This window comes from Cygnus olor, chromosome 7 (assembly GCF_009769625.2).
Source record: "Cygnus olor isolate bCygOlo1 chromosome 7, bCygOlo1.pri.v2, whole genome shotgun sequence".
Lineage (NCBI taxonomy): Eukaryota > Metazoa > Chordata > Aves > Anseriformes > Anatidae > Cygnus > Cygnus olor.
The window spans coordinates 669,009-681,975 of NC_049175.1; the positions used below are offsets into that span (position 1 = coordinate 669,009).

General features: G+C 47.6%; 1 protein-coding gene across 18 annotated transcripts in view; it reads right to left on the minus strand.

Moving 5' to 3' along the window:
* Positions 1 to 12,967, minus strand: part of CAMK2G (calcium/calmodulin dependent protein kinase II gamma) — a 114,644-nt gene that overhangs the window by 9,286 nt on the left and 92,391 nt on the right. For 3 of the 18 annotated variants that reach the window (XM_040564470.1, XM_040564474.1, XM_040564472.1), the window contains exons 14-19: positions 10,735 to 10,767; positions 6,762 to 6,830; positions 5,148 to 5,192; positions 4,442 to 4,490; positions 2,313 to 2,426; positions 536 to 661 (exon numbers count right to left, since the gene is read on the minus strand). In XM_040564470.1, coding sequence (XP_040420404.1) covers positions 536 to 661; positions 2,313 to 2,426; positions 4,442 to 4,490; positions 5,148 to 5,192; positions 6,762 to 6,830; positions 10,735 to 10,767 — 436 coding nt within the window. The remainder of the gene's footprint in view (positions 1 to 535; positions 662 to 2,312; positions 2,427 to 4,441; positions 4,491 to 5,147; positions 5,193 to 6,761; positions 6,831 to 10,734; positions 10,768 to 12,967) is intronic. The other 15 variants (XM_040564475.1, XM_040564479.1, XM_040564486.1 and 12 more) reach the window with 11 other exon arrangements.

The following is a 12,967-nucleotide window of genomic DNA, read 5'->3' on the forward strand; positions in this document are numbered from 1 at the left end:
AGCTGTGATGAATCCCCAGGGCCTCCTAGCACACTGCAGCGAGGCAGGGACACAAACACCAGCACAGACACGAACGCCTGACTCCGGCCGTTCTCCTGCCTTTGCGGAGCAGCCTCGCAGGCTGAGGACAGCTCCCCAGCGGCTGGCTATGGCCGCCGCAGCAGGACCTGCGAGGGGGCTGCCTGCGCGCGCTGAGGGGACAGCAGCGTCCTCAGGGGAGCCGAGGCCGGCCCAGGCCGTACAACCCGGCCCGGCCCCGGCCACCCCCACTTCCCCCGGCCCCGGGGCTCCTCCCGGCGGCCTCCGCCGCTCCCCGCAGCCGGCTCCGCCCGGGCGCGGAGGCCGGGAGCGCCGCCTGGGGGCGGCCTGAGGCCCGCCGGGTGCCGGCCATGGTGAGCTCCCAGGGCTCGCCGTCCCCTCCCGGCCCGGCAAGAGGGTGAGGGCACAGAGGTGGAGGAGAGAAGGGGAGCCCAGCGTCTAGGGGAGCTAGCATTAGTTGCACTACTCGGCTACTGCTACCCAGCTGCTAACTTACACGGTGCACTGTTAAGTACAAAGGGAACTACTGGAGTTAGCAAAGGCTCCGACCGAGCACGCTCTAACTCCAATGTCTGCCCTGGGCTGTCCCAGGCAAGAAGCTTCTCTTCACAGGACTGTGTAGCTGCAAAACAAACGTAAGCATTAAAATAATAAACAAACAAACGTAAACCAGAAAGCAAAATAAAAACCAACACAGAAATACAAACACACGCAAGCCCCAACCCCTGTTGGCACAGAGACACCCACGTCCCAACAAGCTGTGCCCGCTCTGCTGCCTGTCACATCAGCCAGGCTGGGCGCTGCTCCAGGAGATCCCTCGGAGCACAGTGCTCCGAGCTGTGATCCCTCGGAGCTAGTGCTCCGTTAGCTGGCAAGCTAACACTGGCCAGGGTGGTGACAGAGCAGCACGAGGGCAAGTACAAGATGGGAAAGAAGGGGAAAGGAAACAGGGCATCCAAACCACTGCACACCTCAGCTCGGAGAGGAGCGGGGAAGGAGAATGCTGCCCCCACACTGCTCACTGAGCAGCGAGCTGGCACTCCTCCAGGCACCAAGCAGGGCCTCGCTACGAACAAGAGGAACAAGGTAATAAGAAAGCAGTGATGGACACTTCATAGCAAAAAGGACTTGAGAAGAGACCATTTCCCTTCCATTCTGGCTAGGCTAAACACCTTTCCCATTATGCCTCACAAACCAGCAGTTTAACATTCTTAGAACTACTTCAAAATTATTAACAAAGAGGCTCTGACTGCTGCATCATGAGACACTGGCACTGTGCGCAGGAAACCAGGACAAGACTACAGGAAGAGACAGAAGAGGGCATGCCTGCTCCTCTCTTCCCACTAGACTGACCTGAGTAGAATCAAATACTTCAGATGTTCCCAACTCATGTTAAGGATCATTCTGTTGCAGTGTTGAACAGAACAACTAGTACAGACAACTAGTAAGGTGTGTGTGCAGGGGGAAGGCTGAGACCCCACCTAAATCTTCTCCGACCTGCTAGCCTTTTCACACCCCTTTTCATTGTTGTTCAGCCACAGACTCCTCTATGGAAACTGCTGGTTCAGGAGGGATCAAGGCACCACAGCTGACAGACTAACCACGGTACCAGCAAATGAGCACGACAGACATGCAAAGTCAAGCACAACAGAGAGAAAGATGCTTCTCGGAGCCAACATTATTCAAGGATTTTCACTAGGCGCACCTGATGGGGGATTCAGAAATGCTGGAGGGTCTTGCAGCAGTGACAGCCTCCCTCCAAAGCATCCTCACTAACAACTGCTTTTTATTTGTTCTGTACTTCCCAAGCACCATCCACGTCCAGGGAGCTCCTAAGTTCTTGCCAAGTGAGACTGAATTCAGCCTCACAGACCCCCTTCCATTGCAGAACTGCACCACTGACTCCCATTTACAGGAAGGGAACCTAAAGAGATGCAGCAACTTCCCCAGGGAAACCCTAAGAGGCAACATCTCTGCTAAGTCGTCCACACCTCACCCAGATAAAAGCAAAGGAATGAAACTAATCTGGATGAGATTCTGTCTTTTCAAAAGGGGAAGGAAAAGTTTGGAAGTTTTCAGTGTGCAAAGGAGGGTATTTTGCAGGAAGGTTCTTTTGATTTCTTTTTATTCTGGAGTACTAGAAATGAAAAAAAAAATAATCAACATTTTGGAAGGAAGTTGAGGAAAGGAAAAATCTTGGAGAAGGAAAAATGGGAAAGGTAGAGGGACGAGTTGGAAAAAGATGCCGTGAAGCACTCCACCCCTGGACTTACTGGCTGAGAAACAGAGAGAAAGCTGGGACTGCATGGACTCAGTCTGTGTTTTGCTCTCACTGTGCCTCCGTCCTTCAAGCACTGAGCTGCCATCCCCGGTGGAGAGAGGGGGAGCTAGCATGGCAGGGAATTAAAACACAAACAAAACACGCAAGATCAGTAAATAAAAAAAGAGAACGGAAATAGGAGAACAGTAAAGAAACCACAATGCTGGGCACAAAACATGCAGAAGTATCCTCCAGGGCAAAGCCAAGTAGACAGCTCAACAACATAGATCTGCTGTGCAATTTATAATGACACGGGGGGCTGCTACCTTCAGCCCCACCACTCTGGAAACAACATAGCCCTGAGGCAACTGTCACTGATGTATTAAGATGTCTCCTACAACGCAGAATAAATCTGCATAACCCATGCCTATTTGAAAACAAGAGGTCAGAAGCAGAGCTGCACAAGCTCTTCCTTTTTCCCCAGCGTCATGGCTAACCAGAACACTGAGAACTCCAATACCCCCAAACCCTTGGTCTATTTAATCTTGGCTAAGTGCTTGCTTTACTTAAAACCAGGAGGGCCAGGAGTGGAAAAGAAATAGTTATAAAGCAAAGCACTAAAATTACCAGATAGAGCTGGCCATAGCACAAACCAGTACTGTGCGAGCTCAACAAGTTTTCAAATGATCCCTTCTATTAAAATCATAAAATATTTTAACCTCTGAGGAAATCTCAGTTCTGATCTGCAACAGTGCAGCCCTATATAATTCTGCACAGATTTAGTCCTGGCCAGCTGCCCTCCTTCCCCTACCATCTATCCCCGTCCTAGCCTTCCTCTCTTCACAGCATTCATATTCTTGACTTGCAGCACACCCATTGGCTCAACTGGTTCAAGGCTGGGACCTCTCCTGAACAAAAGCTGCCAAAGAAGACAAGGTTCCTGACAAGTATCTATTCTGGACAGATAGCCAGCAGAGATGAGATAAATCAGTTTCACTACCACACTACAGAAGTCATCCAGTTCCTTTCCCTCAAAGCTGGGTTCTTAAATCACAGATTACTCTTTGGCAAAAAGGTGAGAGCTGGAATACTATGCTGTAATAAGGTCAGGTCTAATCTAAAACAACCAGTACTGTAGAGAATTTCTGCTCCTTGCAGCTCCATATAAGAGGAGCCAGCAGCTTCTGATAAGCCGCAGGAAAAGCACTAGGAACTAGCCCAGCTGACTGAGGTGACATTGCTGCTACACCACAGAGCCAGCATTGATTTTTCCCTGGCTATGTATCTGATTGACTGCAGGGAGAATGAGAATACCTCTGCCTCAAAATGTAAACTATTATCACATTTGCCTCTGAATGCCAACTGCATTCACCCATCCTGGACCTGTTCAGGAAAAATTTCCTGCTTCAAGAAAATTTCTTTCTTCTCTTCCTTCTTTAGGGGGTCAGGAAGAGGACAGCTGCTTGAACAACATGAGCAGACATGGGACTCAGAGCTCCTTCACCTAGAGAGTTTTACAAGCACAGAATATTTATGATGTGGTCACTGACAGGCACAAAATCTCTTCTCTTCTTAGCCTCTCCCTCTACCAACTTCTCTGTCAGGGACATGAGAAATCATTTCCAGTGACAGACAACAAGCTGAGAATCATCTGTCTTTGAAACAAAAATAGACCCAAAGGGGAGGGGCAGGGGAGAGAAAGGTGCGTGCACATCACTGAAGAGATTCCCAGAAAGAGGCAAGAAGGGAGACTGCTTCTTTTGCAAGTGAGCAACAACAGAGAGGTTTCAGCTCCCTGTAACCTGCAGAGAACCACAAAAAACACAGCCAGCTTCCAAACCTTGAGGGACTAGCTTTTTCCATGTCTAGAAATGGACTGGAGATGAACAGATACTTGCAAGGAAAGAGTTCCAACTCAGAGACAAAAATTAGCTCAGGACAAACAGGGTTTATATACTGCAAAGGCCAAGTCACCTGGCTCCCCAGCATATCATCCCACTGACAGGAATGACAGTGTCATGGCAAATTTATGAACTGAGTCACACACAGAAATCTGGGAGGCTAGATCAGAGCAGTTATCAAATCTTCAGGAACCCCTGCCTGCACTCTAAATGTATTAGAAGTTACAGGCAAAACACCTACCTTTCAGATCCTCATCTTCAGTAGTGGTGTTACAGCTCTCTGTGGAACCCTGCATGGCAGAACAGAGCATTACCAGGCATCAGCAGTCAGGAGTGTTAGTAAGCAGTTTGATTTTTTATTTTTTTTGTGAAGGAAGGTAGGGAAAGCACAAACACATGGGCAAGGGTGGCTGGGACAGGAGGACACAAATGAAGATTTGGATGAAAGCAGGCCAAATATTGGCAGAACTTAATTGCGTCGCTGCTAAACTTCTGCATGTACAAGCAGTTCAAGCCATCCACACAGCGCTGTTACAAGAGAGCAAGTAACCAAACTGTCAAATCAAATCAGAGATAAAATGGGAGTTGCTTCTTTTTGGAAGAAGAATAGCCACAAGAAGCTAAGGAAAGGCTTCTAACCTTTCTCAAAGGAACAAGTTCTCCATTTCCAGAAGAAATAAGTGCACGAGCACCTGTACCTTGTCATCCACCCCACATAAAAGTGGTGATTACACATCACTGTAGAAAAGAGATACTCGAACTGCTGTCCATACTCAGCCTCTTCTAGGGATCTAGATCCATACAACACAGCCCCCCCACTATGCTGCCCGCAGTGTTCAGGAACATGCTACAAACCAAACACCACAAAGGCAGAAACTAAACTCAGACACACAGATGAGAATGATGAGAGAAGTGGAGGTTTCTCTGGCAACACTCCCATCCCTTACCTTTATGCCATCTGTAGCATTATGGACAACAGTTGTTTGAGGCTCCTAGGAAAGGATGGAAGAATCATTAAACTACAGTAACAAAGCATTCCCTCATTTGCTTTCACTCCCCAGCAAGTGGAGAAAAGGTAACTGACATAAAAATCAAACCACAAACTCCAAACAGCACACGTGTGCTTGCGTGCGCACCCACACACTTCCTGCACAGAAGGTTTCCTGAAGAGAGAGACTACTAAAAGCTACAGTTACAAGGAGACAAAGCCCCCAGGATCCCTGCAACTGCCCCTATCCCCAGTTTGCCTCCAGAGAAGCAGGCCGGCACAAATGCCAGAGAGCACCACAATAGTCAGCCCCCGCTCTCTACAGCTGTTGATGAAGTAATGACCCCTCAGCAACATCTTCACCGGAGAATGCTTTGGAAGGGGGAAAAGGATAATCCTGGGCTGAGGCCTTTGTCTCCCAGGCTTTTGGAAAGTTTGCCAGGTGTTTTACCTTTATAACGGGACATTCATAATTTCCTTATTACAAGGGAGATAAGCCAGACCACCTCAATGCCTCTCCTGAGGAGTTGCTAAGGGAACTGGGCTGTAAAAAAAGGCTCATTTTTCTACAGGTCTCTAAAGTGGGATCCAATTTTAATAATAACAATAATAAATAATTTAGAAAGGCTCCTTCAGTATCAAATCCATAATGAATAAAGCTTGTGAAGGGAGAGCAGAAAATTATGAAGTGTTCCAAGAACCCTTCACTCTGCAACAAACACAAGAACTTCCGCCCCCCAAAAAATGCCAAATCCAACTCTCCAGTGACACAAAGAGCAGCCACCTGGCCATGGGGTGCTAACTAGTTCCTGCACTCATCCCTTTGTTACCGGGACAAGACTTCAGGATCCTGCACCGTCTCCTCCCGCTGCCATCTCTCTGGCAGGGTGGCTCAGCGAGGCCACCAGGGACCATGACGGTGCTGTGATGTACGCTCACCCACCCACCTCTGTCACCCATTTCACTGCTGCCTGATCTTCCAAGCATCCTGAAGCAGCCTACACCGAGCTGTGCCACTACACGTACTTGGCACAGGGCACCCTATGGAGCCAGCTGCACACAGTCTTCAAACAGAAAACACTAGCTCAAAAAGCCAGCGAGCTGCAGAGGGGCAAGCACACAAGTGAGCAGGCCAAACGGGCCACCTAAGGACTCCTCTGAAAACCCTCTGTCCACCCTTTCTTCTGTGGTGTCCTGAAGTCCATCCTCAGCTTCCCGGGTGTCAGAGAGCGGATGGAGCTGGCCGCTCTCTTCTTCCAAACCAACCTCCCCAAAGCCAACAGGACCAGTTGAATGGGACACACAGAACTATACAGAGATGGCACAAGGGGAAGTTCAGGCAAGCTGCGATCCCCACATCCAACCACAGCTGTGCTCAGCACCCCCACCCCAAAGCCTGTGAGGCTGTGACCAGGCCCACAGCAGCACAGGGACACGGACAGAACGAAGCCAAAACACAAGCTGAAACAGAGCAGCACAAGCAGCACTCAGGGGTGGGGGTAAGGAGAGAAGGGGTGAGGACAGAATCAAAATTAAACCAAACAGGAAAAAAAATAGCGGTTGGGGAAGATACCATGGACGTCTGCACTGGGGGTGTTTCTTTTGCAGTGCTTACTATACTGGTTTTGTTGTTGCTCTGTGGCTGAGACAGAAAAACATGGTTTTAGTTCCCCTGCTGGGCAGAGGCAGCAAGAAAAAGACAGTATTGCTCCAACCCCAACCACTTCCTCAGACCCACCCCTCCCCACCAGCTCGATCAAGAAGAGGGAGGAAGGAGTGCTGTCCGGGTCGCTGGACATCATCCTTCCCTCAGAGGTAACAGATGTTGTAAGGGATGTACCAAAACCCAAATGTGCATGGACTGCTAGAGCTACAAGGAAGGAAAACAGAGGGGAAAAGGCAGCAGCCTGAAGGGAAAATTCCAGGAAAATCCTGGAATGAACACCAGCAAAACTATTTGGTGAAGAAGAATGAGGGATGGCAACAGCCCCAAGAGAAGGATACTACAAAAGTGAGAGAGAGACAATAGCCGTGGTGCAATCTCAAACAAGGGACAAACGGGACTTGTTACTGAAAAGTCCCGAAATACACAGGAACAGTCATAGATACGTGATGATGCTGAGGCTCCCAGAGAATTTACTGATGCAGGAGAACACATGGTCAACCCTAGAGAAGGCAGAGAAAAAGTGAGGCACGGAGTGTCATGTCCCTGCTGTGACCTGAACAGAGCTGGCAGGACCAAAATATGGGAAGGGGAGGGGAGGACACCCGCAAGGAAAAGTCTGTGTAGTTCCCAAAGCAGCAAGTCCTCTGGACGGTGCCCAGTAATTTTTCCATCTTTTCTCTCTTCAGTTTCTTGTAGCTGTGGTTAAGAATAAAATTCCCATTTCCTGCATTCTCAGAGCACAAGTGTGAGGCAGTCACCAGCTTGCTGCAAAGAAACGTCCCACTGAGTCACAAGTGTCAGTTTAGTCAGGAATGAGCAAACTCTGTTTGCAGGAAGACAAACCTGAGCCCACTAGTACGTATGTCCTAGCCCACAAATCCAGTCATTCGCTGGGGAAAGAGGCCCACGGTTTACCCTGCTGTATAACTCCCCCCACCAGGTGTACAGCTCTCCTGCTGTACACCAGCAACAGCGTCAGAATTAGCACTGCAGGAGCCTCACTCAGACTCCTTGGTTGATAGATCGGGATGACTGGAGCTGAGCTCACAGCAAGGTGACCTCACAGCAAGGTGACCTCATTGCAGCTGCTCTTGATTCCACCATTCTTGGTGAGAGCAAACTCACACTGCAAAACATCAAGCCCTCATCACCCAGTAACCAGCACAAAGAATACAGGAGTCAAATGCTGAGCTGGAAAACATCTGCCAAGTTTTAGTTATGACAACCAGAGACAGATCCTGTGAGACTGAAACTTCACACACACCCACGAATGCTTCAGTTCTTCACGAGCAGTATGCCTTGGATTAGCTATCCCTTCTGGAGAGGGAGAGAGGGCAAAGAGAAGACGAAAATGGGACAGGTGGAGAGGAGAGAAAGTAGGAGAGAGAGACAGGAATTAATACTTTAAAAAGTCCATTGAAAAGAAAAGAATATATAACACACTCATCCCCAAAGCTAAGAAAGAAGAAACTTCACAAGTTATTGTTTATTGCCTCTTCCTACACATCCTCACTTTGTCCTAAGACTTTAGCCTTCCAAGAGCTTTGCTTCCTGCATGTTATTTCCAACCTGATCGCAGAAGAGATAACAGGCTGCTGTGGGTATAATAGGAAGGAGTATGTTGACATGAAAACATGAATCCCAATCTATTTTGTGGCATACACAACCAGGCTTCTGGCAACGTTTGGATCTACCCATCCACACAGTCCAAGGTTCCCATACATCTTCAGAAACAGTGATCCTAATGCAGAGATCTTCCAAACCTCTTCCAGTGAGAAGAGCACAACTCATTTTTTCTTAGTCCACTGGGATAAGATGATAAAGTTACCATGAAAGAAGGCGTGCAAAAATGCTTTTGATTTTTTTTGAAAGGCATTATAACTTAGGCCAAATGGATAAAACACCCAGGAAACCACTGTTCTGGAAAAAAGTTGACAGCAGCTTTTTAGGTGTGGGATGTCGCCTTACTACGCACAAATCCACGCACACCCAAAACACACAGCCTACCCTCTGAGCTGCACTAAACACCCAGTTCACTCATCATACTCCTGCCCATCCATTAGACAGAAAACTGAGTATCATGTTTCCCAGTCTAGATTCACGCAGTATTTTACTCCACAACAGAGTCCTAAGGAAACATGAGGTAGAGGACTTAGGCTGAACATTTTTCATAGTTCTTTCTCTGATAAAGGTATTTGATGTCCTGAGTTTCCCACACATAGATGTTTGTGTCTTCTGGCCATCTAATCCATTGCCCTTCGCTGGAAAGGACTGGCGTGCCCATCCCTGAGCCCAGGGGCCACAGCCAGCCCTTACCCCTCCTTCCCCTCCTGCTCCCAGCCAACATCGCAGTCACTGGGCAGGCTGTGATTCACAGCAGTACAGCTCAAGTTAAAAGAGGCCGATTCACCTAAAAAGGCGCCAGGCCGTTCTTAAGATCTATGTAATACGATAAGTTTTGGCACAGCACTTGGCAGTGCTTCCTGAGCTAGACAAGAGACAGACAGACGTGCACAAGCAACACAGAGGGTGCAAGAGAAAGAAAACAGACCAGTGATCATATCGCTAGGGACACCCAATTCTAGCCAACCAAAAGATAGTAAGTACCAACACATGGGCTGTCTTGGGTTATTTAGCTACCTTTGCTGCTTCTCTGTTTTCTGAGCCTGACACTTACATGGTTTACATATCCCAACTGCTTTAAAACAACATGCAGAGGTAATTGGCAGTGGGTAGAAAAGCAAGGCTAGAAAGGCACAAAGAACTCCTGCCCTCGAGTTTCATAAAGGCAAGGCTGGTGAAAAGCGAGTCCCTTGCATCAGATTTTCCAAGCAGTACTTTGGGATTACTTTGTGTGTTTACATAGCTTTATGATGCCACTGAAGAAGACGACAAGAAATATCTTCCAGACAGTAACATAGAAACAAATTCTTCTGCTTTCTCAGTACTTATAACGCTCTTGTTCCTACCCGCAGTAGGGAGAAAAATATCCTGTTCTTTTTCTGTCTAAAGGAGAAAATGCAATCACTAATTTTCGTTCTTGAGTTACGGTTCATACCTTGGGTCAGAGGGACAGGCATTATCTAATGGGCTGTATATGACTCCTTACAATATGGCACTGGCCAATTTTCTCTTTGCTCCCTTGAGAGTGGATTTGACTCCTTTTCTGACAAATTCTTTGGAAGTCAAACATCTGGATGGATGAAAAAAGGAAATGAATAGGGCGGGGAGGCAGTTACTGGGTATTTGGTCATGCTGGGACACAAATGAGATCAGGACAAAGGGAAGTTTTGGATTATAAAGGCTCTGACAAACCTTTTCAGTAAGAATGCTAAAAAAAGAGGTGACCGGCAGCTCTGAGCTGCCCGGTGGTGCTGTGCCCACACATTTCATCTGAACAGTGGAGCCCCATCAGCCTCTGCCACATTTGGAGCTACTCCCAGTTTGTTCTACACTGCAGGGCTCCCACCAAGGATGACGGTACCAACACCAGGCAAAGCACCTGCTCCTCTTTTTGGCACCTCTGCAACAGAATGACAAAGCCCCATGTCCAGGCAAGGCACACACCTGCCCTGCTGAGCCCAGGAGAACAACTGCCTTGTTTGTTTCACACTCAGATCAGGCAACCTGATAGCAGGCAAGGTCAAACTGCGTTTCCAGCAGCTGATTTTCTGCACAAAATGGGAACTGCGTGGCTGGCCGGGGGCCAGACGATCACAGGGCCCTTTTAGTGAGGACATGGACCTTTCAGTGCACAATGAGCCCCCCGCACCGCCCCCCTGCAGAGACATGCTATGTAGGGTGATGAGCACAAGCCGAGCGTGCATGGCATGAGAATGGCGGATGCACGAATCGCAGGCAGCTTACGGGAGGTGCTCACCATCAAATGCACACTGGAGCTCGACTTCCTTTTCTGGACACACCATTGAGAGAGGGAAAGAGAAGGGAAGAGAGGAGATGAGAAGAAAAGCACAGCAACTATTCACACATTAGTGTGCCAGCAAGGGCCCCCCTGCCAATAATGCTCCCCTAGGGCAGGTATACGCAGCAGCAACAGAAATGCACAGACACACGAGAAGGTGCAGACAGGTCACTGTTAAACAGCTCTGCTACACACCAGGGGACAGGGCAGGGCTGCAGGCTCCCATCCAGTCAAACATCGAGGTCAGAGCATAGGTGCCCCACACACTGATAAAAGAAAGGAGAGGAGAAGAGGGAGGAATATATATATATATATATATATATATATATATATATATATATATATATGTATATATGCACAAGACAGAGGATGCAAGGGGGCATCTGTATGTGCTTTCCCCCTTCAGACAACGGTGCAGCTTCCCCAGGCCCACTGAAGAGGTAAGCAGCACACCCCCATGCATGCACACTTGGAGGAAGCACAGGTGTTTGCAACTAGACTCAGAGGGTGGGGAGGAAGGCACAGCAGGAGAGGCATCTCCAAGGGCTAAAGACAAAAAGAGGGGACTTTTGTGCATAGCATAGGAAGCAGAAAGCCTCCCTTGCACAGAAATTAGGGCTGACTGAAGAGGCAAGATTCACCCATGCTCAGACACCAAGGAAAGGCAAGGAAGGCAAAAAGGCACTCCACAGCCAGAACACCTTGCGCTCTCAGATACTGGGAGAAGAACAAAAAGGGAGCAATGTTCAAGCACTACCCATCTTTCCAGGAGTTTGTTCTTGCTCAAAGACACCTTCAGTCATCTTCAAGGACACCTTTGCACTAAACTTTACTCTCCAGTAAACCAGGCTCGGCATGCATGCCTCTGTTCTTTCACTGCACTCTCAGTGTCTCACCCTGTCCATGCTGCACCCAGAAGGTTTTCAGCATGACAATGGTACTTCTGCACACACACACCCCTCCGCCCATCATCTCTGCATACTTTTACCACCTGCTCTTCTCCTTTGGTGCTATCTAGGCTCTGAAGCCCACTGATCTGTTCACCAATCTTTCTTTTCATAGAGGCAAAATAGGGCTTGCCATTATCTGCTTTACAATCTTCTGATTCCTTTCATCTTCTTTTAAGACAATTTAGCTTTTCCACATGCTTTTCCTTAGGTTAGGGCTAAAATGAGATGAACCACCAGCGCATGAATACAAAGCTCAGACCACCAACAACTCAGAGGAATCCTTGACTGGGAATAGAGGAAATCCACATCAGCTGAGAAACTGCTCCAAAACTTGAGTTATTTTTAATGTATCCTTTAAGTTGTAGCAGAAGGACACTACACAGATACTGTAGGAAGACTCCTCTCTAAGGAAGACAGCATCATTTGAAGTTTTGATGAGTTATAAAAAAACAAGAAGAGGAGTAGAAAACGTTGAGAGAACCGAAAGTTCGAGAGAAAAGGGAGAGTCAACCAATCCATACAGAAAATAAAAAAAAATCACCCTCCTATTTTTCTCCTTAGAAACTAAAGGCCCAATTAACACTGACAATAATGTTACAAGTGGAAAGAGAACCCTCTGCAGACCAGAATTTAATTAGAGTACAACTTAAATTTGAAACACTGTTGGTGTATTAACATGACATGAGAGACTGGAAACCTCGGAAAGCACATCATTACTGGCTAGTATAACAAAAGGAAAAGAACAACTAGCTAGGCAATGCAAAAAGGACAGGAACACAGTAAATGTTAAAGCATCAAAACATAGTTAGTCAAAATATACACATGGAAATTACTAACAGCAAGCCAGTCTCTCAATGCCCTGATGTGTGAAAGTCAGGTGGTCACTTCATAAAGAAGAGCAGATTCTCTGCAACTAAGCTTGTAGAAGAATCTACTTTAGGTAACAATAATCAGAAGTCACCAGATGACAGAACACGCCTTGAAGAATCACTGTCTCCTCAGCATAGCTGCAGTACTAGAAAGAACAAGTGTAAACTACTCTGAGCACCTACAGAAAATGCAATGTGTACTAGAAGAGGCTATAGGAAGTAGAGTGATGCCAGTCAACATCCCAGTCACAGTTCTAGGCACTTCACATGGATATCTTTTTATAAAAGCTTTTTGCACTTCATTTGTCTGCATACAGTTCTTCAGTTTGAAACAGAGCGTAAGCAAGTTAAAATACTGTACTTGCTGCAACT